Source organism: Osmerus mordax, chromosome 23 (assembly GCF_038355195.1).
Source record: "Osmerus mordax isolate fOsmMor3 chromosome 23, fOsmMor3.pri, whole genome shotgun sequence".
Classification (NCBI taxonomy): domain Eukaryota; kingdom Metazoa; phylum Chordata; class Actinopteri; order Osmeriformes; family Osmeridae; genus Osmerus; species Osmerus mordax.
Window position 1 is genome coordinate 9,764,840 of NC_090072.1, and position 25,859 is coordinate 9,790,698.

At 40.3% G+C, this 25,859-nt stretch overlaps 1 protein-coding gene across 5 annotated transcripts in view; it reads right to left on the minus strand.

The window, feature by feature from the left end:
* LOC136967464 (RAS guanyl-releasing protein 2-like) overlaps nucleotides 1-25,859 on the minus strand; it is an 88,539-nt gene that overhangs the window by 27,675 nt on the left and 35,005 nt on the right. For 4 of the 5 annotated variants that reach the window (XM_067261258.1, XM_067261255.1, XM_067261256.1 and 1 more), the window contains 9 exons: nucleotides 23,223-23,279; nucleotides 22,893-23,024; nucleotides 22,340-22,490; nucleotides 21,994-22,167; nucleotides 19,992-20,108; nucleotides 19,349-19,630; nucleotides 3,878-3,958; nucleotides 693-815; nucleotides 6-121 (listed from right to left, as the gene is read on the minus strand). In XM_067261258.1, coding sequence (XP_067117359.1) covers nucleotides 6-121; nucleotides 693-815; nucleotides 3,878-3,958; nucleotides 19,349-19,630; nucleotides 19,992-20,108; nucleotides 21,994-22,167; nucleotides 22,340-22,490; nucleotides 22,893-23,024; nucleotides 23,223-23,279 — 1,233 coding nt within the window. The remainder of the gene's footprint in view (nucleotides 1-5; nucleotides 122-692; nucleotides 816-3,877; nucleotides 3,959-19,348; nucleotides 19,631-19,991; nucleotides 20,109-21,993; nucleotides 22,168-22,339; nucleotides 22,491-22,892; nucleotides 23,025-23,222; nucleotides 23,280-25,859) is intronic. The other variant, XM_067261260.1, reaches the window with a different exon arrangement.

Genomic DNA, 25,859 nt, shown 5'->3' on the forward strand with positions numbered 1-25,859 from the left:
CTCACTGGTTCTTGTCCAGTTCTCCAAACTTGCTGAGGTATGGGAAGTTGTTCCTGATTATCTCAAACTCTTCTCTAGAAATGTGGCCATCTCCATCTGTATCAAAGTTCTTGAAGACTGACTGTAATCATAGCAACACATACCAACCAATCACTACATAGACAGGGTTACTACAAGTTCTAATGGCAATTGAGAAGATAACTACTGCACAACTACCCTCTGTTTTCCCTTCAAATTTGGTCAGCATCAAGGTAAAGGTCAAGATTAAGGTTAAATGCATAAATGTAAGGTTGGTGTTAGGGTTAGTGGAAGTAATACAGTTCATTGTATTCTCCCCTGCTGCCTCAGTTCCAGGGGGAACATCTTTTATTCTTTAGGCACTGACTTACTGGAATGGCATTCAGGACAAGCTGAAACATAAACTCTTGATTCCTGGACCATTTCAGGAGGTTGGTGACCAAACCCTTATCAGAGGACTGTGGCTGTTTGTCATTTGCTGTATGTAAATACACATACAATATTACTTGTCCTGTGCTCGCTTTTTGAGTTAAATTTTTTCCCTTGCTGCTCTGTATGTGTTTTTTTCTGAAAATACAATGTACTCTTGTATAGTTCTTCTATTAATCTCAGAACTTCCTTGACAATGAAACACCATTTTCCATAGCACTTTACTGGAATAAAAAAGTACTAACGTCCACCATCTTCTCAATGTGTTTGTTGATGACTGCTGGATCAGCTTTGGGCTTCACCGATGCTGCCCACTCATCAATCATGGAGGGCTTAGGGGTGGGAGCAGTGGCAGGGCTGGAGTTCTGCTGGATCAATTAATGCATAGGTTGTTGACATCATGCAACCTTATACATCACCCTTATCTTCTCTACAGACATTTTCTTGGAAAGAACTTAATAAAGGTTGACAGTGGGTGGAAATGGATGGAAGAAAGAAAAAAAACAAGATTGCTTGTCTTTAGGATAATATTGGTTTCCTAAAAGCGAGAACAAAACACAAATATACAAGTGTAGTCAACAATATTGGCACCCAATAATTTTAAGTACTACATGTACAATATCTCCTGAAAAAAGTGTTTATTGAAACAGCTTTGTTTTATATAAGCTCACGTGTTTGATGCTCACATGTTTGATGCAGAGCAGTATAGGATAAAACAAAAACAATTGGACAAATGAAATTGGAGGAAAAACTAAAAATAATGAAACTGTGCTCTGACATTATTTTTGGCACCCTTTTGAGGAATGCAAATCAGTTTGAAATAAAAGAACTAGATTAGACTCACCTGTGGTAAATTAGAAATTAGACTCACCTGTGAAATTGTCAGTGCTCATATGACTTTAATTAACCATAGAATGATGGCTTTCATGCTTAAAAAAGCCACTTTTATTCCCTGTTCTCTTTTCACAATGGTGAAGACAAGATAGCTGTCTGAGGGCATCAGAAATGCTATTATCACCAAAAACAATCATTCTAAAGGGTACAAGGCCATCTCCAAAGACCTTGGCATCCCTGTTTCAACAGTTTGCAATGTCATTAAGAAGTTTGCTACTCATGGAACTGTCAAGAACCTCCCCGGACGTGTTGGAAAGAGAAAAATCAATGAAAGAAGTCTTTGTAGGTTAGTGCAAACTGGAAAAAACACCACATAAAACATCCAAAGAGCTTAAGGCTGACCTGGAGCAACCTGGAGAGATGGTTTCAACCTATACCATATGCCGCAATCTAAACCAAGAAGGGCTTTATGGGCGAAGGCAAGGAGGACCCCACTGCTGAAAGAAAGACATAAAAAGGTGCGAATTATCTTTGCCAAAACCTACCTAGGCAAACCAAAATCCTTCTGGGAAAAAGTTCAGATGACACATTAAACCAAATTAGAGCTCTTTAGCAATGCAGACCAGTGATTTGTTTATAGTTGACAAAATGAAGCTTATGAGGAAAAGAACACCCTACCTACAGTTAAACATTTTACATTTAGTAGACGCTCTTATCCATAGCGACTTTCAGTAAGTACAGGGAAATTCCCCCCGAGGCAAGTAGGGTGAAGTGCCTTGCCCAAGGACACAACATCATTTGACAGAGCCGGGGATCAAACCACCAACCTTCTGATTACTAGTCCGATTCCCTCACCGCTCAGCCACCTGACCTAAAAAATCTTGGCACTAAGAGTTCTCCTAAATAGCAGTAAAAATTCTTAGCTAAGAGTTTCCTCCTAAAACATATTTACAAAGCTGCTGAGGCAAACTTTTACTAAGGAATGGGGCAAAATCTTAAGCGAAGACAAAGGGCAGGGTTGACCTTGTTGTTATGGATGATTGAAATCTTCAACCGCACCTTTGCAACAAACACCTGACACCCCTCCTGCATGCTGTGCCTTCTTACGCTTTTGTTATAATATATAAATACCCCAAAAAATTGTATCTATGCCCAGTGATTGGCTAAAACGGTATGGATCTCTGTCAATGATTTCATCATACAAATACTGTAGAATGAGGTATTAGGTTGCGATATGTAAAGTTTTTTTTAAATTAAAATGTGTCCATATTCAAATAGAGATGTTCAATTGTAGGTTAAGTGTCACTAATTAAACAAGTTTATGTTGAGCTAATAACCAGTCTCTTGCATCCCGTAAACAATCCGGTATGAATTGTCAATGTGGGGTCTGCAGAGGGCATATTGTTTGATGCAATTTTACGTGTTTTACTGATGGATGGCTGAGATATACCTAGTTTGCGCTGCATAGCAGAATTTTCCCTGTGGCCAAGTAGCGTAGAGTTGTCAACCTTGATCTCCGGTGTTACTGGGTTGTTTGTATAAGTGACTGCATCCCTGATAACTCTACTACAATCATAATATCTAAAGATACCTTTTCAAAAATTCATTATCACGAAATGTTTCTAAAATGTTTACATTCCAAGGTGGATTGCCAGAAACAGACATTTTAGGATTGTTTGTGATTTGGTGTTAGTGATTTAGGAGTCCTCTTGACTACCCCTAAATTTTCACAGATTTAGGAGCTGGTTTTAGTGCTAAAATGCTTTACTCTTAGAGTAAAAAATTAGCAGTCCTAAAATTAGGACTGACGCCCATAATTTTTAAGAGTTTCTCCTAAATCGGCAAGTTAGGAGCTACTTATAGCTTTAACCCTTGTGTTATCTTCGGGTCATTCTGACCCATCAGTCATTGTAACCCACTGGCGTATTGCGACAACTTTACCGCATACAAAAACAAAGTGAAGCATTTTCTTTTAACCGTTGGGCTGTCTCAGACCCCCCACATTGCGAAGATTAAAATAAATAAAAAAATATCTGTTTTTGTATTGGGTAAAATTGGGTAAACACAACAATGGTTCGTTATGAACCTTTGGGTCATGTGACCCGAAGGAAGCACAAGGGTTAAGATGTTTGTTGAATACGGCCCCTGAACTCAATCTTAGTGAAAATCTTTGGAGACAGCTGAAATCTGCTAATGGGAAAATAAATCCTGCAAACACTCAAGAGCTTGAACAAATTTCAATGGAAGAGTGGGAGAAACTACCACCAGACAGGTGCAAGAAGCTTGTAGATGGCTACAAGAAACATTTGGAGGCTGTCATTGTTGTGCAACCAATTATTAGGGAAGGGTGACTTTAATGTTGTCCAGGTCATATTTAATGTTTCTTCTTTAAAATCACTACATGTACTTTGAAAAGGCATCTTGTTTTGTTGAATAACTACACATCCCATTAAAATACTGTGATGATACAAAGTTCCAATTTTTCAAAGAATTTCTGAACATATTGCACATGATATACAAAATATTCAAGGGTGCCAATAATGTTGACCAGAACTGTAATTCTGGAGGCTCAATGGATAGGTTAGTGTACACTGACCGCTGGCTTGGAACTGCGAGGTTCTCTCAGCAAAGAAAGCTGGTAAATCTCCTCTTCTGTGTGGTACTGGTCAAGTGATACCTGCAGAATGAGATAAAGGAGTGATGAGAAGGAATGAGTGTTGACGGAGAATGAGAAACATTAACTGCCTACTGTATAAAGCAAAAATAGCCACAAAGCCACTGTTGCTACTGTATTACAAAGACATTTTTGTTATATTGATTCCACGAGTGTACAGTGCCTGTGATAAAATTGGTGGCACACAAACAAGAGGAATTTCTGGAATTATAGAGAGATAGTGCAGTGCTCGTGATGCAGCTGGTGATGACAGTTCTTCTCAGTGACTTTGGTTTCCTATATTTCTCAGATCACAATTGAAATTCTGTCATTGCTGAAGTACATGTTCAACCTCCACATCATCTATTCTAGTCACTTATGCACATCATAAATGCAATTTCTCATTATTTTAAACTTGTATATATATTGTTTGCAATTTTAAATTGCCAATGCTCTAGTACATTCATGCAAATTATTATGTAGCCTTCATGTATCTGCCGTTTCCTACATTATCAACTGGTAATGTTTGTGCCCATATCCATGATGCAGCTGGTGATTATAATGTCTTAGTGCATTTGGTGTTAAGAGTTTGTGCACATTTGCAATCTGCAGGCAGTTTTGACATCAGTAAACACATGAACAAATGTAACAAAATTCACTGATCTATACTTAAAGTATCCACTTTATTTGGTTGTTCTGTTAGCTAGCCAGCATTTCATAAAGAAAACCCTTTAAAAACAGGTGATTCATATGCCAGCAGTAAGCACTGCTAACTTGACCATATCAGTTGTAAAAGCAAATTGGCTTCTAAATAACAGTAGGCTATAGGCTTGTGAATTTCCAATTGAAAGGTTGTCCAGCAAGCAATGATGCCTAAATAAATGAAAATGTGATCCCTGTTGTCTTTTTAGGCTAAACCATTGTGACTTTGTGTATTCCACACAGTATTCCACACATTAACAATTGTAGGGAGTCAGGTGGCTGAGCGGTGAGGGAGTCAGGCTAGTAATCCGAAGGTTGCCAGTTCGATTCCCGGTCATGCCAACTGACGTTGTGTCCTTGGGCAAGGCACTTCACCCTACTTGCCTCGGGGGAATGTCCCTGTACTTACTGTAAGTCGCTCTGGATAAGAGTGTCTGCTAAATGACTAAATGTAAATGTAAATGTAGCTACTAACCTCCAGCTATACCTACTGAAATAAACCATCCATTGTCTTTTTCTTAGTTAGCAAGCCAGTACTTCATAAGTTAAATGGTCTTGGATTTTTTGTATCGCACTGACATAAATATCAATTAATAATTGTTCCTGTCTTATGCCTGTTTTCGGCTCGCTATATCCATATCATTTCGGCTCACGAGAGCTAGCTTAGTGGAGCTCAGTCAACTCAACATGGCTGAGAGTCGAGAGCGAAGAGAGCAAACAAAATTTCCCTATTTTTTTCCTATGAACTCCTGGGCGTTAAGTGCTTAGTTTAATTGAATAGTGAATTCCTTCATTAACTGCATTAGTCAACACTAGAAGCGACGAGCAGGGAGCATTTGACCCCTTGATTTTTTGCACTCAATCAAATTTTGGAGACAGTGGGAATTGGCGACACAGATGACCGTACTAGTCAGTCTTTTTCACTCCATATCATCATTATCATGAAGATTAAATCCAGCAGTGTTATTTGCGCTTGTACTGAGTGATAATTGTTCCACAAACACCTTGTAAAATCCAACTCAAATCTTAACTCAAAATTCAGCGCTGTCTCAACATCACATTGTCCACCATGGGTGCAGGAGGAGGAGATGCCCTGACTGCATGGAATACAGGATAACATCATATATCCGAACTTTAGATATCTGCAGAACACAGTGTCTAACTAAATGTAGGCTATTTCTTTAATAATGTGCATATATCATCATATGTCAAAAACTGGAAATACAGTTATAATCTCCGGCGCAATCGCTACACTCTACGTCCTCGTTATCAATCCAAACTTTAATACTGTTCATAACAAAACGCTTTTGTTTTCAAATTGTATCTCGACTCGGGTTATCACTGTTGATGGCAGAAGCAATATGCTGCACCAGAAAGTTTCTTGTGCGCACCAGAATTTTTTCTTCTTCTCTATGTCCCTTTAGGGGCTCCGTATGTTTGTGTGTTGACTGGTAAGCGCAATTCTTATGTCATGACATAGCGGAAACGATCATTTTCATCGTAAAATGCAAATATGTTTTGTAAAGCCGATAAGCGTAACGAATAAATGCATTTTACATTTTCACACATGAGCGAAACAAATCATATTATATGACTTTGATAGTTTGCAACTATTTCGCAAATGGAAGGCTAAACCATTTATGAACATAATAAGGTAGGCCTGATAAAAGGAGATGACGGACAGTATCATCGGATTCATAATAGTGTAACCGATCGTTCTTGGAGGCTTATAATTTAGAACTAGAGAGGGTACAATTTCAGGGAAAATTGTGAGGTGTGCTTGCATCGGTTGCAGCTGGAGGTTTTTTTTTTTCTTATTTTTTACTATATCACCTCAAAATGTGGTTGATAAATTTAAGACGATAAATTGTGTATTATTTCCCCCCGTTGAACCACTTATTTTTGGGTACAATTTAAGAAATCTGATCATTTTGGTCATTAATCTATGGTCTCCCGTGATTCACCGGAACGCTTCAGCGTCATCTAAAGACCTGGCGTGTAGAAACACGCTATAATAGAACATTTGAATAGTTATATGAATTTAAAAAATAGAAAAGGGTGTCTGTTAAATATAAACTAAATCTTAACCCGTTACATTAGCAACGACGCATGGATACAACGTGCATCGATGTGCTGTTGCACAGCGAGTATCCTATCGTGCCGTGGTGTACTAGCAGCATCATACATGTACATTTAAGCAAATCAAGACTTGCATGTACAGTAAGTAATGTAACATTAAACTAGAGATGGTACAATTTCTGGGGAAAATGTAGGGTGTGCTTGCTTGCATCGGTTGCAGGTGGGCACCTCTAGTGGAACTCTGGTGGAACTGCAACCAAATTCGGTACAATGGGGCTTAAAAGGGAGTGGCAAGGCTCTCCTTAAACAGGCTCTGACCAGAGGATGGGTAAATGTAAATTTTGGGGCGTGACAAAGTTGATGCTGCAACTTGTGACGTCAGTTTCACTGTTTCAAAAGCTAGCGTTTGCAAGTTGCAGTTTCAAAATAGTAGTGAGAAGTGAAATTTTGATAGGAAAGAGGTTTCAATGGACTTTGAGGTTCACTGTATGTCTTACACACCAAACTGTAATTTTTCAACTATGACAAGGTAAAATCGGTTTTGCAATCAATCGCCCCATTAACGCATTGTTAATATTGGCAATGAAAGGTTGCAACTAACCAAGACGTGTCCAGACCAAGACGTATTCACCCAAACCCAGATATGATCATTTATGTAATTCTTCAATATTAAATCAAACCACTAACACTAGACTCGTTTTAATGACCAGTCAGTGACGAAACGGGTTTGGCTGTTCAGGTCCGTGCCAATACAGCACAACACTAGCTAGCTGAAATGGCCACACTGATGTCTTCCTTTTATAATTTTTCCAGGTAGCTAGCCGGCTAGCAAGCCACTTAGCCTACAGTTGCCGACTTGAGACCGGTGATAGCCAACATACCACCTAGGAAGACGTAGTGTTGGCAGCGATTGTTAGCTTTGCAGACGAGTTACACGTCACACGAGCTAAAGCAATGTTTACAAAGGTAGAGCTAACTACGTCACAGCTATCAAAGACCAAGTCCCCACACGTAGGCAACTAGGTCACCGCCAGTGTTGGGGGTAATGCGCGTTACTGTAATCAGATTACATTGGTCTGTAACGCAGTAATGTAACGCATTACTGTTGATAACTTCAGTAATTGCATTACAGTTACTAATACTAATAGGGAGTCAGGTGGCTGAGCGGTTAGGGAATCGGGCTAGTAATCTGAAGGTTGCCAGTTCGATTCCCGGTTGTTTCCCTCGGCCATTCCCCCTGCCTCGGGGGAATGTCCCTGTACTTACTATAAGTCGCTCTGGATAAGAGCGTCTGCTAAAAAAATAAAATAATAATAAATATATATAAGAGACAATATAGGTTGCGCCTTGCGAAAGGCAAGCACACCCAATAGACACAGACAGACTACAGGGATCCTCGATTCGGCCGGCCACACATTATTGTCTCCACTCTCTTTGCACACAACATCTTCCTTCGCAATCAAAGTCCCCCCTTTTCTATATATTTCTGTTTCTAACAAATAACATCATAATAGCCCATTCAATAAAATAGCTTACAATAGCATTTAGGAAATATCGAGAGGTATAAATGAGCAATTTACAACCTCTTACATCTGGCTGTACAAAGAGTGCATGAACGTAACAATAAGCTAAATGAAATTTATTCTTGAGCTGTAAGTAGGCCTATTATAATGGAATGCTTGGAATGTTGGGTAACTGGATTCAAGTAAGCTACGACCAAATTCATTGATTTTCTAAGCGATTGATCATTAGAAGGGGAGATGGGATATCGCACCTTTCAAACTGCCTGAAAGCTGCATTCACAGTTTACCAGCTCAAACAAAAATAAGAAATCCTGTGTACAATGCAATACCCCAGATTAGCCTTATTCTATTTAGTCCCTAGATGTAAAGGGAACAAAACGTAGGCTATTCTAAATGATGTGTCAGGCGTAGTAAACTACTTGATTTATCAAATGCAACTTTCATTTTATATGCGCTACTGCCCCCGCCATCAACACTTGAAACTGGAGTCCCGATGTTACAGTAAAAGCCTTAATAAAACCAAAATACACGTTCTCAACCAGTATGATATTATCCGAGAAGTCTAACTGGAGACCTCCCTCCTCAGGCCCCTTAGACCGGACCTCTCTCCTCAGGCCCGTCTCTCTTCAGGCCCCTCTCTCCTCAGGCCAGTCTAATCCAGGTACGTCTTAAATTTGAGCAAAAATCTATAGTGTTTAACAAGGCAAAAATGTGCATCACGACTAGCGTTACGTATGAAAGTAGCTGGCAAGACCCACATGTATGCTATAAACATAGTTTGTGAAAATAAAGGGAGATGATTTTTCTGTTTCATTTAGCTGACTTTTAGATTGAGATGTTTTTAGTGTACATTTCAACTTCCAGTATAGTTACAGGCAGTGATTGTACGACTGATCAATTATATTCAAAGGTAAAACATTTTATTACATTCATTCAAAAAGTGTGCCATCTACTGGATTACAAGTGGATCACCCTGTGATCCAATATAATGTGGGTACAGCAGATAAGCATACCACACCAAACATGCAGGAAGTTTGATTATTATCAGCTGAGTTATCAGCTGCATAGTGGTGAATCCCCACCACTATGCAGCCTAGTCAAGTTTAGAACAGCAGCAACCAGTGCTGCTCGAGGGGACTGTGAAATTCCTTCAAAAAAAGTGTATTTGGACAGCTGGTTTTCTCCGATAGGTTAGCCTGCGAATGGAATCATCTCCCACAGAACATTAGAGAATCAACCTTATTCAACTGCTTTGAAATAAATCTCAAAACATGGGTGATACAACATCTCAAAAACCAAATCAACTATCTTGGGATCGAGTCATAAACTGTCATCTACACCAAAGATGAGTTTGAACTTGTCTGGGGAACCTATAGAACAGGTAGATAAAGTAAAATTACTCGGCACAATAAGAGATTGTCAGCTGTACTGGGCAGAACATATTTATACCATAGTAAAGAAGATGGGTTGTGGCATCTCTATGGTGAGGAAATGTATTTCTTATGTCCATACACACATTGTGGGACAGGTGGCTAAATAAATCTTTAATTTTATGTCATCTCGATTATTGTGCACCTGTATGGTCATCTACATGTAAAGGTTACTAAAGAAATTACAAACTGCTCAAAACAGAGCTGCCAGGTTAGTATCACATTGTCCCATAAGAACAAACACTATGAGTATGCACGTCGACTCTCATGGTTAACGGTAGAGAACAGGTTGGTTTTCAACACAACAAACATTTTCAGAAAGTCTTTTTTTCTCAACCCGTTTTCTTATATAACCAAATTGTTATGTGTGATCAGGTTAATTCTCATTTGACTAGGTCAGCTGATGATGGCCAGATGATACTACCATGTCCAAAATCAAATGCTTTAAAGAGAACAGTTATTTATCGTGCATCAATCATTGGAATAATTGCCTACTGAATATACGTTAAATGAATGGCAAAGTCTCTTTCAGGTACAATCTGAGAATGCACTATTTAAAATTGTGAGTAGGGAATTGACATATTTACTGGATGAATGTAATAATGAATGTAATACTGTAATAACTTATTCTGAATAATTTCTGATGAAATTTATAATGATGTCTACAATGTTTTACTGTTTTTAGATTATCATCGTTAAGTGATTTTTTTCTCTTTTTGTTGGACCCCAGAAAGATGAGCTCGTCCCACTTTGGTGACAGCTAATGGGGATCCTTTTAACAATAAACAAACGCTCTAATTAAATAATCATGAACTAACAACATGTAAATGAATGACATATTGACAAAGGCACGTTCATTTTCCATGCCTTTGGTCCGTGCAAGAAGCGCCATCTAGCGACCATTATGTGTCAGTAACAACGTCCCTGTCTGAAGACTCAGGAGTCATTTGACCCCTAACTGAGCTTCTAGTGGGCACGGCGCTTCTAGTGTTAATTATGGTAGCAGACAGACACTTGTCATTGTGTCTTTTTTTTAACTGAACCTACTCAATACAATAAAGTAGTCTTGTTTTGTATTTGGCTAATGCATGAACACTGTCAATAAGATGCTTGCATTTGTACTTTTACGGCACTGATCAAAGTTTCAGCCTCCCTCGATTGATCCTATCTTATCATCATGTCTTTGATTTAGTAAATCTTTTTCAAAATATTGCTACCAATACTGTATGCTGCAGATGTTGACAACACTTGTCTTGTGTGATACTATATTTAAACCATAGAAATGTGTACTACTGTAGCTGTCCCTTACCATCACTGCAATTATTATTTATGTTTCCTAAGCTAACAAATAAGGCATATTTGAGACTACAAAACACAGATGTTGGATTTCTCTTTAGGAAATACAGACATAGCTATTCAAGTAAAGTAGCTAGCCCCTTTAGACAGACTAACTTGCCCAGTCCTTGAATGTCATAGGATAGGGTCTTGGAATTCCCAGCTTCAGGGACGCTCAACAAAAACCTTCTTATGAAGAGTTTCACGACTACTTATTACATTTACATGTTGACATTTAGCAGACGCTCTTATCCAGAGCGACTTACAGTAAGTACAGGGACATTCCCCCGAGGCAAGTAGGGTGAAGTGCCTTGCCCAAGGACACAACGTCATTTGGCACAGCCGGGAATCGAACCGGTAACCTTCAGATTACTAGCCCGACTCCCTCACCGCTCAGCCATCTGACTCCCGAATATTAAAAAATATTGTAGTGAACTTGAATTGAAAAGGAGAACTGGCCTTATTGGCTAATAAGGTGCACCTGGGGGGGACCCTCTCTGAGACTGGGGGTGGACTAATAGGTGAGACAGACTTGAGCGTGAGTGAAGACAGGTTGGAAGCGGATTGGAGCTGTGTTGGAGAAAAGCATAAGCAGCTGCTTATGCTGGGGACACACTAAAATATTTTTTAAATCTTATAAGATCTTCAAACTGTGAGAGACCACAAACATGAGGACAAAAAATCCTAGATTTAGAACCGTTTTGCTCCTATAGTGTGTGGTGTGCCATGATGTGACAAAGACAGAACACCACACACAAACATATTTTCAACCAGTGTCCCGACTGTGAACACAGGAAATCTGCAAAATCTCTCCAGACTTCAGAATAAGCATGGCGGACGATATGCAGGAAGAAATTGCGATGATGGTGTTTGGAATGATTTTCACAGAAAATACACAGGAAAAAAGAAAAGGGTTTGCTGTTGCCACAAATCGACAAGCTGATCCTCCATCTCTGCTGTCCAAATCCATTTAACTTGTGCTGTGCTGTGACTGCGTTTGTTATGCTTCCGTCTTCTCTCAGCTTGCTTTCTGATTGGATATTGTTTAGTTTCACGTAATAATCTCCAGAGCGTGCGTGGGTTTGTCATCGAGGTTCCCCCTACACATTAGGATTTCTGATCCCGCAATCGGGGTGGCTCCGACGTTCTTCCGAGCAGGTTCGGTCACTCTTAACACACCTCACACCAAAGGAACATCTGATAAAATAATCTGTAGAACCATCAAGATAATCGGGACATTACCTAGGATTGTCGGAAGGGGGGAAATCGGCCTGATTATCCTGTGGTGTGTCCCTAGCATTAAGGACCAAGAGGCTAGGTGTGGTTTAATTGTGCCTGATTAAAGGGTGGGCCATAGAGCCAGGGTGATTTGGGTGCCGTGCTAGTGTGGATCACCATTGTGTGCCTAAGAGGCCAGGATTGCAGTACAGTTAGGTCCATAAGTATTTGGACATTGACACAATTTTCATCATTTTGGCTCTGTATACCACCACAATGGATTTGAAATGAAACAATCAAGATGTGCTTTAAGTGCAGACTTTCAGCTTTAATTTCAGGGTATTTACATCCAAATCAGGTGAACGGTGTAGGAATTACAACACATTTTATATGTGCCCCCCCCCCTTTTTAAGGGACCAAAAATAATTGGACAAACTAACATAATCATAAATCTAATTGTCACTTTTAATACTTGGTTGCAAATCATTTGCAGTCAATGACAGCCTGAAGTCTGGAACCCATAGACATCACCAGACGCTGGGTTTCGTCCCTGGTGATGCTCTGCCAGGCCTCTACTGCAACTGTCTTCAGTTCCTGCTTGTTCTTGGGGCATTTTCCCTTCAGTTTTGTCTTTAGCAAGTGAAATGCATGCTCAATTGGATTTAGGTCTGGTGATTGACTTGGCCATTGCAGAACATTCCACTTCTTTGCCTTAAAAAACTCTTTGGTTGCTTTCGCAGTATGCTTCGGGTCATTGTCCATCTGCACTGTGAAGCGCCGTCCTATGAGTTCTGAAGCATTTGGCTGAATCTGAGCAGATAATATTGCCCGAAACACTTCAGAATTCATCCTACTGCTTTTGTCAGCAGTCACATCATCGATAAATACAAGGGAACCAGTTCCATTGGCAGCCATACATGCCCACGCCATAACACTACCTCCACCATGCTTCACTGATGAGGTGGTATGCTTTGGATCATGAGCAGTTCCTTCCCTTCTCCATACTCTTCTCTTCCCATCATTCTGGTACAAGTTGATCTTGGTCTCATCTGTCCATAGGATGTTGTTCCAGAACTGTACAGGCTCTTTTAGATGTTTTTTGGCAAACTCTAATCTGGTATTCCTGTTTTTGAGACTCACCAATGGTTTACATCTTGTGGTGAACCCTCTGTATTTACTCTGATGAAGTCTTCTCTTAATTGTTGACTTTGACACAGATACGCCTACCTCCTGGAGAGTGTTCTTGATCTGGCCAACTGTTGTGAAGGGGTTTTTCTTCACCAGGGATAGAATTCTTCTGTCATCCACCACAGTTGTTTTCCGTGGTCTTCCGGGTCTTTTGGTGTTGCTGAGCTCACCAGTTCGTTCTTTCTTTTTAAGAATGTACCAAACAGTTGATTTGGCCACACCTAATGTTTTTGCTATCTCTCTGATAGGTTTGTTTTGATTTTTCAGCCTAACGATGGCTTGCTTCACTGATGGTGACAGCTCTTTGGACTTCATATTGAGAGTTGACAGCAACAGATTCCAAACACAAATACCATACTTGAAATGAACTCTAGACCTTTTATCTGCTCCTTGTCAAAGAAATAACGAACTCCCTTTATGAGGGAATAACATACACCTGGCCATGGAACAGCTGAGCAGCCAATTGTCCAATTACTTTTGGTCCCTTAAAAAGGGGGGGGCCACATATAAAATTTATTGTAATTCCTACACCGTTCACCTGATTTGGATGTAAATACCCTGAAATTAAAGCTGCCAGGTTAGTATCACATTGTCCCATAAGAACAAACACTATGAGTATGCACGTCGACTCTCATGGTTAACGGTAGAGAACAGGTTGGTTTTCAACACAACAAACATTTTCAGAAAGTCTTTTTTTCTCAACCCGTTTTCTTATATAACCAAATTGTTATGTGTGATCAGGTTAATTCTCATTTGACTAGGTCAGCTGATGATGGCCAGATGATACTACCATGTCCAAAATCAAATGCTTTAAAGAGAACAGTTATTTATCGTGCATCAATCATTGGAATAATTGCCTACTGAATATACGTTAAATGAATGGCAAAGTCTCTTTCAGGTACAATCTGAGAATGCACTATTTAAAATTGTGAGTAGGGAATTGACATATTTACTGGATGAATGTAATAATGAATGTAATACTGTAATAACTTATTCTGAATAATTTCTGATGAAATTTATAATGATGTCTACAATGTTTTACTGTTTTTAGATTATCATCGTTAAGTGATTTTTTTCTCTTTTTGTTGGACCCCAGGAAGATGAGCTCGTCCCACTTTGGTGACAGCTAATGGGGATCCTTTTAACAATAAACAAACGCTCTAATTAAATAATCATGAACTAACAACATGTAAATGAATGACATATTGACAAAGGCACGTTCATTTTCCATGCCTTTGGTCCGTGCAAGAAGCGCCATCTAGCGACCATTATGTGTCAGTAACAACGTCCCTGTCTGAAGACTCAGGAGTCATTTGACCCCTAACTGAGCTTCTAGTGGGCACGGCGCTTCTAGTGTTAATTATGGTAGCAGACAGACACTTGTCATTGTGTCCTTTTTTTAACTGAACCTACTCAATACAATAAAGTAGTCTTGTTTTGTATTTGGCTAATGCATGAACACTGTCAATAAGATGCTTGCATTTGTACTTTTACGGCACTGATCAAAGTTTCAGCCTCCCTCGAAATCTGCAAAATCTCTCCAGACTTCAGAATAAGCATGGCGGACGATATGCAGGAAGAAATTGCGATGATGGTGTTTGGAATGATTTTCACAGAAAATACACAGGAAAAAAGAAAAGGGTTTGCTGTTGCCACAAATCGACAAGCTGATCCTCCATCTCTGCTGTCCAAATCCATTTAACTTGTGCTGTGCTGTGACTGCGTTTGTTATGCTTCCGTCTTCTCTCAGCTTGCTTTCTGATTGGATATTGTTTAGTTTCACGTAATAATCTCCAGAGCGTGCGTGGGTTTGTCATCGAGGTTCCCCCTACACATTAGGATTTCTGATCCCGCAATCGGGGTGGCTCCGACGTTCTTCCGAGCAGGTTCGGTCACTCTTAACACACCTCACACCAAAGGAACATCTGATAAAATAATCTGTAGAACCATCAAGATAATCGGGACATTACCTAGGATTGTCGGAAGGGGGGAAATCGGCCTGATTATCCTGTGGTGTGTCCCTAGCATTAAGGACCAAGAGGCTAGGTGTGGTTTAATTGTGCCTGATTAAAGGGTGGGCCATAGAGCCAGGGTGATTTGGGTGCCGTGCTAGTGTGGATCACCATTGTGTGCCTAAGAGGCCAGGATTGCAGTACAGTTAGGTCCATAAGTATTTGGACATTGACACAATTTTCATCATTTTGGCTCTGTATACCACCACAATGGATTTGAAATGAAACAATCAAGATGTGCTTTAAGTGCAGACTTTCAGCTTTAATTTCAGGGTATTTACATCCAAATCAGGTGAACGGTGTAGGAATTACAACACATTTTATATGTGCCCCCCCCCCTTTTTAAGGGACCAAAAATAATTGGACAAACTAACATAATCATAAATCTAATTGTCACTTTTAATACTTGGTTGCAAATCATTTGCAGTCAATGACAGCCTGAAGTCTGGAACCCATAGACATCACCAGACGCTGGGTTTCGTCCCTGGTGATGCTCTGCCAGGCCTCTACTGCAACTGTCTTCAGTTCCTGCTTGTTCTTGGGGCATTTTCCCTTCAGTTTTGTCTTTAGCAAGTGAAATGCATGCTCAATTGGATTTAGGTCTGGTGATTGACTTGGCCATTGCAGAACATTCCACTTCTTTGCCTTAAAAAACTCTTTGGTTGCTTTCGCAGTATGCTTCGGGTCATTGTCCATCTGCACTGTGAAGCGCCGTCCTATGAGTTCTGAAGCATTTGGCTGAATCTGAGCAGATAATATTGCCCGAAACACTTCAGAATTCATCCTACTGCTTTTGTCAGCAGTCACATCATCGATAAATACAAGGGAACCAGTTCCATTGGCAGCCATACATGCCCACGCCATAACACTACCTCCACCATGCTTCACTGATGAGGTGGTATGCTTTGGATCATGAGCAGTTCCTTCCCTTCTCCATACTCTTCTCTTCCCATCATTCTGGTACAAGTTGATCTTGGTCTCATCTGTCCATAGGATGTTGTTCCAGAACTGTACAGGCTCTTTTAGATGTTTTTTGGCAAACTCTAATCTGGTATTCCTGTTTTTGAGACTCACCAATGGTTTACATCTTGTGGTGAACCCTCTGTATTTACTCTGATGAAGTCTTCTCTTAATTGTTGACTTTGACACAGATACGCCTACCTCCTGGAGAGTGTTCTTGATCTGGCCAACTGTTGTGAAGGGGTTTTTCTTCACCAGGGAAAGAATTCTTCTGTCATCCACCACAGTTGTTTTCCGTGGTCTTCCGGGTCTTTTGGTGCTGCTGAGCTCACCAGTGCGTTCTTTCTTTTTAAGAATGTACCAAACAGTTGATTTGGCCACACCTAATGTTTTTGCTATCTCTCTGATAGGTTTGTTTTGATTTTTCAGCCTAACGATGGCTTGCTTCACTGATGGTGACAGCTCTTTGGACTTCATATTGAGAGTTGACAGCAACAGATTCCAAACACAAATACCATACTTGAAATGAACTCTAGACCTTTTATCTGCTCCTTGTCAATGAAATAACGAACTCCCTTTATGAGGGAATAACATACACCTGGCCATGGAACAGCTGAGCAGCCAATTGTCCAATTACTTTTGGTCCCTTAAAAAGGGGGGGGGGCACATATAAAATGTATTGTAATTCCTACACCGTTCACCTGATTTGGATGTAAATACCCTGAAATTAAAGCTGAAAGTCTGCACTTAAAGCACATCTTTATTGTTTCATTTCAAATCCATTGTGGTGGTATACAGAGCCAAAATGATGAAAATTGTGTCAATGTCCAAATACTTATGGACCTAACTGTATATGGTGGGGACTGTGTCCTGTGAGGTAGCACTGGAAGGGTGTGACTGGCTGACCAGTGGAGAGTCAGAGTCAAACTTGAGGTCTGTGTGTAAGTGGTCCAGAGATCTGTTACCGTTTCTACCTGTACTTGTCTTTAATAATTCTTGTCTGATGGACATATCCTGGGCTCTGGCAAAGAACATAAACTAACTTTATTACAATATGTTGAAAATGTAGCTAACTATCAAACAAGGAATTACGTTGATTTAACAGATAATTTAAAAAAAGTACTAGGACCAGCTATTCCACTAAAATTAGTGAGGAGATGAGTCATTGGAGTGACTCTAGTCATCCGAGTTGTTGAAATAGCAGATTGTTCATCCAGAACATACTGGGGACACAAAATCAGTTCACTTTGTTTTTGTTGCAATTTGTGTGAGGCTCACCCACATTTTGGCGTAAAATGCCTGGACTACTAGTGATTGGATGAACTTCCGTTGTGATCTACTTAAAGCTGGGTTAGGCAAGTTTTGCGATGCGAGCCATTTTAGCTTATGTTTGACACAATTCAAACTAAAATATCGCACCCCCTCCCTTCAAAGCCACTCCCACAAAATTACAGTAATGCGAATTGAGTGCAGGTGCAGAATGCGCGCAGGTAATTGATTTTGTGATTATTTTTTTTTAAGATTGATTTCATATTACTGTCAAACCGTTATATGTATTGGTTGCTATCCAGATGTGAAGTTTATTTAGGCAAATATGCCAAAAAGTGCTTCTCAAATGCTGTTTAAAGGGAAATGTTTACTGTACTTTTTCTTAACGCTCTTGTGCTGTGGATTAATCATGTGGTGTTTTCTAGGGCTGTCCTCGACTAAGATTTTCTTTGGTCGCCCAAGACTCGACTAAAACATCTGAAAATCGACTAATCGAAATTTGAGACGCTTTTTTTTCACAAAAAAAACAAAACGTACAAACATCTTCCCGATCTGACTCAATGGCTGCTGGACATTGCAGATTCAGCCGCTAATAGCCTACGTATCAATAAGACTCGTATCACCAGTCCTGTTGTAACCGAATGTCGATGGTATTTAGTATCTCTTGAAATGTACTACAAATTAAAAATATTGTTTGTTTAACATGCAAATCATCAGAGCACGCTTATCACTGCCTGAAAACTTGCAGCATGCGAACTTACATAGAAGCTGAGTGGGGAACGGTGCTACAGAGAAAGATGTTGTTGTCTTGGCCGGAGAAGATAATGTCATTCGATATGGATGTGATTCTTATAATAGGCATATTCATTTTTCAACCCAGAGCGTTAGCATGAGTGAAGTAGGGCTAGGCCAACTTACGTTTTTCAGGTGGTAGGCTACATCATATTCAACGTCGAACTATGAAAAATAAACCGTTGTTGGCAGAGTTTGCATTCAACGTTTTTCGAGTCACCCGGTACTTTGTAAATGTAAATGTACTTTAATGAAATGCTGCCATACCACAGATTTCTTTGCCATTTTGACTAATAACACCAACAAAGTAGGCTATGGCAGAGTTTGTAGTTCGGCAGCCAATTGTGCTCGTGCCGTGTGCAAAATACCAAAACAAAACAAAGCGCAGATTAACGAAAGGGAAAATAGTAACACCTTTTCTTTTAAATTTTTAGAGTTGCTTTATTTGTCTTAAATAATATAATCTACAATTTCTGTAGAACATTTAGTTAATTCAGCAATGATGACACAAGCGGGAATCAGATCTCACACTGACATACGGCAGCTCGACTAAAAAAATCTTAGTCGACCAAGAGCATATCGACCAGAAAATCGACTAGTCGACTGAGTGGGGACAGCCCTATTTTTTTCACTTAATGCTGCATTGTTATACATGCAACATTTATATTTTGAAATGCAAAGTGACTACATGTTTCATTTGTGTTTATGCTGTTGTATTATGGGTTACATGTTTTAAGCTTTTGCTTGCTTAAACGGTGTGCACTTAATGTTATTGTGCACGTTAGGGTTTTCAGTGAATTGGAAATGGTGTTCAAATATCACTACCTAAGGCTACAAAAAAGGCAAAAAATATGTCTGTATTTGTTAGATTTGTAAAAAAATAAAAATACTCAATGTATTACTTACCGTGAGGAGGTTAAGCAGGTCAGTGTTAGCGTCTGTGTTAGGTGGCATGGTTTGGACCAGTGCCAGATCCTGTAGAATAGCATACAACTGCTGTGTCTTGACTAAATTAACCCGAGTTTTCTCTGGGTCAACCCAGTCAGCCAGTGCCACGTGTACAGCAATCAGGTCTTTGAGGTGCACCCCCAGTATAGGGAAACGGAAGCCTGTGCACTCTGAGAAACGCTTGCGGTACTGGCTGTAGTTGCCGCATGACGTCACTAGTTCAATCAAACTATTGAACACCTGAGGGTAAAGAAGGGATTTAAAGGGGAGAAAATGTGAGGGAGAGGGAAAATGTGAATACCGTTCCTCTGACTGACAAGGCCAAAAAGAACTATTCGTTATAGTTATTGGTTAACATTTACTGTCAAGTCAGGAGAAAAACAATTGTCGGACAGAAAGCCATAACATTTCATTAAATTAAATAATCATCATAAGATATTTGGAGGAGGGAAGAAAAACAAATACCACATGCAGTATTGTGTATATGGATACTTGCACATTTTCTGAGATTTAAATCACATAAGTTTTTTGCATGAACATGATGATTTATTATGGGAAATTTTATACATTAAGAAGGTTCTTTTTTTTTTTTTTACTGTACCTTGTTTGTTTCTGAACTGATGTGTGTCTGGGTTTCTTTGAGACGAGAGATAGAGCTGTTACTAAGACCGCCTACCACAGCCATCAGTGTGTTAAAGTTCTGCTGCTGAAGAAGTTTCTGTTAGGAGAAAGAAAGAAAAAGTGAGAGACAAAAAGACAGCAACAGAGAGACAGATTAATGAGAGCTAGCATGAGTGAGAGACATGAAACAAGGGCATAGCCAATGTGTGGGAGTGTTAGTCGGTGCCAAGGAAAATTTGGAAAAGTAGGACAGATAGTTTGAAAAGGAGACAGAAGAGTTAGAGATTATGCAAATGGATGTAGAAGAGTCTTTGTATGCAAGGAAATAACCTAAATTTGAACACCCAATGTTAGTAGTTGCACTACTATGCATTAAGTCGACATAAAAAAGGCAACATACATTTATCATACAACATATTCAATGTGTAATAGGTGATGAGTTGAATGCATTTCTCACTGTTTTCATGATATTCACACACAGCATTACTTCTTAGTCAGAGATTGCAAACTAAAATTTACTGATATGTGATAATGCTAAAAACCACTGTAGGTATTTGCCTTGACTCTGCAAAGGTTGCCCAAACAGTCAAACCAAGGTCATAAAGACACATGCTTACATACACAACAACAAACCCAAATAAACACAACCAAATACTTTATCCATGATAGTGTATTGACTAAGGTTAACAATTCCCATGTTACTATCCTTCTAATAGAACAGCATGCTAGTGTGCATCTAAGGTTTAGTGACACTTTGTGAATGGAGCTCTGCTGGAGGCAAAGCATTGCCCTTCAGCTCACATGGCATTTCACTGAAAATCAATCAGGTCGCAGCTGTTTGGGGGAACACTGCCTGGGGGCATCATTTGGTTAAGATCAAATACCCATTTTAATCAATGCTCAAAGCTTCTGTGACATACTGTAGATAGAGTAGACTGCTTGCCTGGCATCATGCAACTGAACTGTGGTCTAATGAACACTGACTACTAGTGCCAGGTATCAAGTGAGTAGTTGTCAGAGTGGTTGTCTGTCAATAACTGATTATTTCCACTGCTCATGGTCAGTAAGCTACACTAGTGACTGGCACAAAACAAAATCAACACTTTAAGTGAAATTACTTATTAGGAAGCCACTGATACCATCAGTTGAGAAGTTTATATGTATGTTTTAGTACACCGCTAATGGTGATAGATGAAGCAACATAAAAACTGGCTAAATGTAAAGAGAATGAGAATTATGAAGGCAGGAATTATTTAAAAAACGTCTACAAAATCTAAGGGATGATGGAGGTATGTCAGTGGTGAAATTCTGAAGCAAGGACGAGCAGAGAGGGAAAGCATGAAGAAGGAGAGAGGTAGGTGGCTATTCCCTGGAACCTTGGGAACATAAAAAAAAAAAAAAAAAAAACATATTTGGGAAAGGGAAAATATCATCTTAGTGTATCAACATCAAGTAGAAAGTAGAAGTGTACTGTAGTGTAACGGAAGTGGGATTATAAACCACCAAACAGCTGTGCTTTTTGGGCTCTGGTGTTTGAGTGGAGGAGGTGAGAGCCTGCTGTGGCCTATGTGAATAAATCATGAAGAGTTTGTTTAGGAGATAAAGAGAGGTGTCAGGGAGGTTTTCCTCTCAAACAAATACCAAAATAGACACGGTTTAGAAAGAATAGAACACAACAGGGATGCGACCAATAATGGGGGTCGTGAGATGGTGGAGTGAGATGGTGACAACCAAATGCAGATCAGTTGAGAAAATGCAATACCCTGCAACCTATTGGTTACACCATTGCTAAACGTATAGAGACTTAATTACCTCTCCACCATAGTTAGAGACTAGTATTGCCTGGAATGTTTGGCAGCTAAGCAAGACTACTAACCCCCTGGCAATCCTCAGAGTCTTTCTGGCATCGACACAGTTAAGGCTCAAATGTAAAATGTTACAAAAAACATATATATAAACAAGACTTGACAGACAGTATTGACCTGGGCCACCCGGATGAAGTGCGAGATGACGGCAGCTCTTTGTGGAGCAGTGGGCTTGGTGAGGACCATAAGTTGAATCCACTGTGACACACTGTTGAAGAGGGTGATGAAGCGCTCCAGGATGGGGTTATCCACAGTGCAGCCGTGCATCACAAAGCTGTGGTAGTCCTGGAACTAGTGGGAGGACATGTAGCGGCCAAGTTGATATACAAACACTCAAATACATACTAGATGGTTTTATGTTGACACAGCATTTTATTCAAATCCAGATGTAAAGTCAGCAAACAGACAGAAAGACACAAATCTGTTTTAAACACACACACACACACACACAGATCCTACTGACTAGAATCTTGCAGAAAGATTTGTACTCCAGGTAGGTGAGGTGTTCAGCCAATTCTGATGAGTCTAGGTGGTCAAAAAGCAGAGACATCTTCCTCTTCTTGGACATGGAGGGCACACGCTGGGTCACCTGACGCTTCCACTTGTATGATGGCCTAACAAACAAAGCCAAGTAACATTGCTAAAGATTTCCCAAGTGGACATTTGTACTCACTCATTTGAACTCATTTTGACAGCATTAGCAGAGCTCTAAGACCACTGCCACAATAGCAGATAATATAACATACTGCTTTATAGAAGAGATATTATGAAACAGTGTCATGACTATTTTTTTTATTTTTTTTAATAAAACAGAGAACTTTGGGTCATAGATGGATTTGGCCACTGTCAAGCAAGGTATTGCCCTGTGCCTGAGAACTGAGCATGTGAGACAAGCTGGTGATGTCCACTCTCTCACACACAAACAAAAAAACACACAAGTACACAAATTCACCCTTTTTCTTCCTCTCACTCCTTCCCAATCTCTCTCCCTCAAACTCACAAAAACAGACACTTACACACTGTCAATGTCTATGAGCTGACTTTGGCGCTCATTCCCCTCAGTGGTCAAGAGGTCCTTCAGGTCTTTGATCTGGTCTGCCAGCGCTGGGTTCAGATTGAACTCTGCTGGGAACTCTGAAATCCAGTACCTAGGGACACAAAGACAGACAAAAGGAGGAAAGAGAGAGTTGGGGTATCAACAGTAACCACATGGGAGAAGGGGGAAAAGAGAAGGGTCAAGACAAAAGAGGAACAGAGAGTGAAAGAAAGATAAAAGATAAGATACGACACAGACCTGATACACCTGTTGCATCACAGTCAAACTGAGCCAAATAGTAATGTCTTACTTGACAAGATGGCATATTTTTGTTCTGAGCTCAGCAGTGCAGTTCTCCTCCTGTGACCTAAGTGAAATGTTAAGGTAAACCTGGGGCGCGACAAGCTATGTCTATCTGACTACCGATTCAGGATAGATAACATGTAGGTCAATTATTTATCCGGATATGGCAGGAATTAGGTTTACTTGCTCAGGTTAATCAAGTATCAATCAGATTGTGCACATTTAATAACCTTGAATTTAAAAGTTATAATTTTCGAATGTTCCTTCCACAGATCATGTCATTGGATTTACATCCCAAGTACAGAGCCTATGCAGGTCACGTGAAAAATGATCCAAAGACTCTACGCATGAAACACACTGGCAGTTTATCAATCCGAAGGAATTACGCTAAGAACGTACTTGCGTTCTTGAGAAGAACGTTCTTGCCAAGCATCCATGCAAGAACGGTCTAGCAAGACCACGAGGACAGAGAACGATTTGAGATGTCTGTGTTCTTGGCTATTATCTTGCAAAGACTTCTGGGAAGTCAGATGCGTTCTCGCTGGCCAAGTCACCAATCGATGCATCCTCGATAAAAGGGCGGACCAAGAACACTTCCGGGTATTTGGGGCGTTATTGGTGACTTGGTGACCATTGAAACCAGGACTCTCGTACATTTCATTTGTACAGAGAGTCTGGGCTCGCTTCATTGACAAGCGTTAACTTCCTTAAAGGCGGGTACTCTGTTGAAGTTTAAAACTATTGGATCTGCCCAGAGCCACTCTGGATCTGCCATAACCAATCGCTGGCATTTGCCTTAGCCAACTCCTTCACGACTAACGGAGCTAGCTGGAAAATCAAACGAGCACCGTGGGGATCAAAGATTGTTCTTGCTCCGGCTTTAACTTCTGGATATTCGGCAGCGTTGCCACAACAGACCGAATGGCTTCGCTCGCATCTTTCTCCGCTGCCATTACGGAACTACAACACAAACTAGCGCACGACATCATCCTCATCGTTCTCAGCCACTCCCTCTGTTCGCTGATTGGACAGGTAGAAAATTAACCGGAGACATCTGACTTACGTACCTCATGCCCAGACCTAGTAAAGAAGCAAAATCTAAATTGAGCGGAAGTACGTAGGAGGGCAGAGCCAGGCTAGCGGAAATCCTTCACATGGTGAAAATGTGACTTTCTGGGTATCATACATATTTGGAAACTACAAACTCTCCTGAATACAAATCTGTTTAAATCACTCAGATAACTTTATCACAACTGAAGTTAGCCTACATCATTTTAAAGTTGACCTGTGTCAAAAAATGATATAGGAGAAAACTGCATTCAAAGATTCCACTTTCCTGTTTTTCATTCTTACAAATTTTTGGAAAATCCTCGGGTGTAGTACTCCCCCCCCCCCCCTTAATAGAAACCTGTTGAATGTTTAAATTTGGTCTGGGAGGTCCTAATTGTTTCGTCAACAATTTATCGTGATTCGTTCGCAGACTAAAAGGAACTTCTTTCAAAGAGACAATCGAGCTTGTGCTGCACTGAACGCTAGCCATCTTGACAGTAGTATGTGAATTGATTGCTACCCGCTATTTTCTTAGTTACATATGACGAAAGCGCGTAAGTGCAAGCCCTCCTGGAACCCATAGGGATTGTATTGAAAGCTCTGTTATTTGGAAAAAATATATTTTACATGAGAGTCTACGAGAGACTTCTGAGACGATTTTCAACCTGACTGAAATCGCCCCAAAAGGGCCGGGACCATTTGAAGCCCGACTTTAGCCTGATTGGACATTTTGTGGCAGATCAAAGGTCTAGATTAGAACACTGATAACGACTGTTGCCGTGATAGAAGTGGTTAGAAAAAAAAATCCCTCCTTTTCCCGTTTGGCAGTGCGTCGCCCATATCGCCCTAATGAACACACCGCCCCTGCTTAAATGACAGAAACCATCTTTGGAGATTTTTTTTTTAATGTGCACTTAGATTTTTTTGTTTGGCTCATCCTCAGCCAACCTTCAAGGGGTCATAGAAAGATTTTTGGGGTATTTCACACTGTTCCTTAAGGTTTCCGAATAGGGTATTGGTTGGGCTGAAAATGGCCGGGGTGCTGTTCTGTGCGCCCTAATGCACCCTGTGAAATAGCCCTAGAATGAAACGAGAGGTTTTCTCCCTTTTATGGTATGCTCATGAATATATAGATGAGCTGCCAATAAACGAAATCATCACACTTTTTTACCTATGCTAGATACAGGCAGTGCCAGTCGTAGCACATTTGGCGCCCTAGAAAAGGTTTGACTCTACTACCAGGTTGTCTCTGTCTTTGGTGAAATGGTTCGAGCAAATGAATAATTGAATGTCGAACTTCACAGGGATCTTCTCATAGACAAACATCAGCCATGCCCGTCGAGTGTTTGGTTCCTTGGGAAGACTATGAAAAGTGTCAGCATTCCCTGTACAGCCTGCAACATTGCATTTACGACCATGGTCCATTTTCAATATCCTTGAAAAACTTCCAAACTTTCTTCTTTGTAATTCCCGTGGAGGTACACAGTACACAGGGAGTCAGGTGGCTGAGCGGTTATGGAAGCGGGCTTGTAATCAGAAGGTTGCCAGTTCGATTCCCGGCCGTGCAAGATGACGTTGTGTCCTTGGGCAAGGT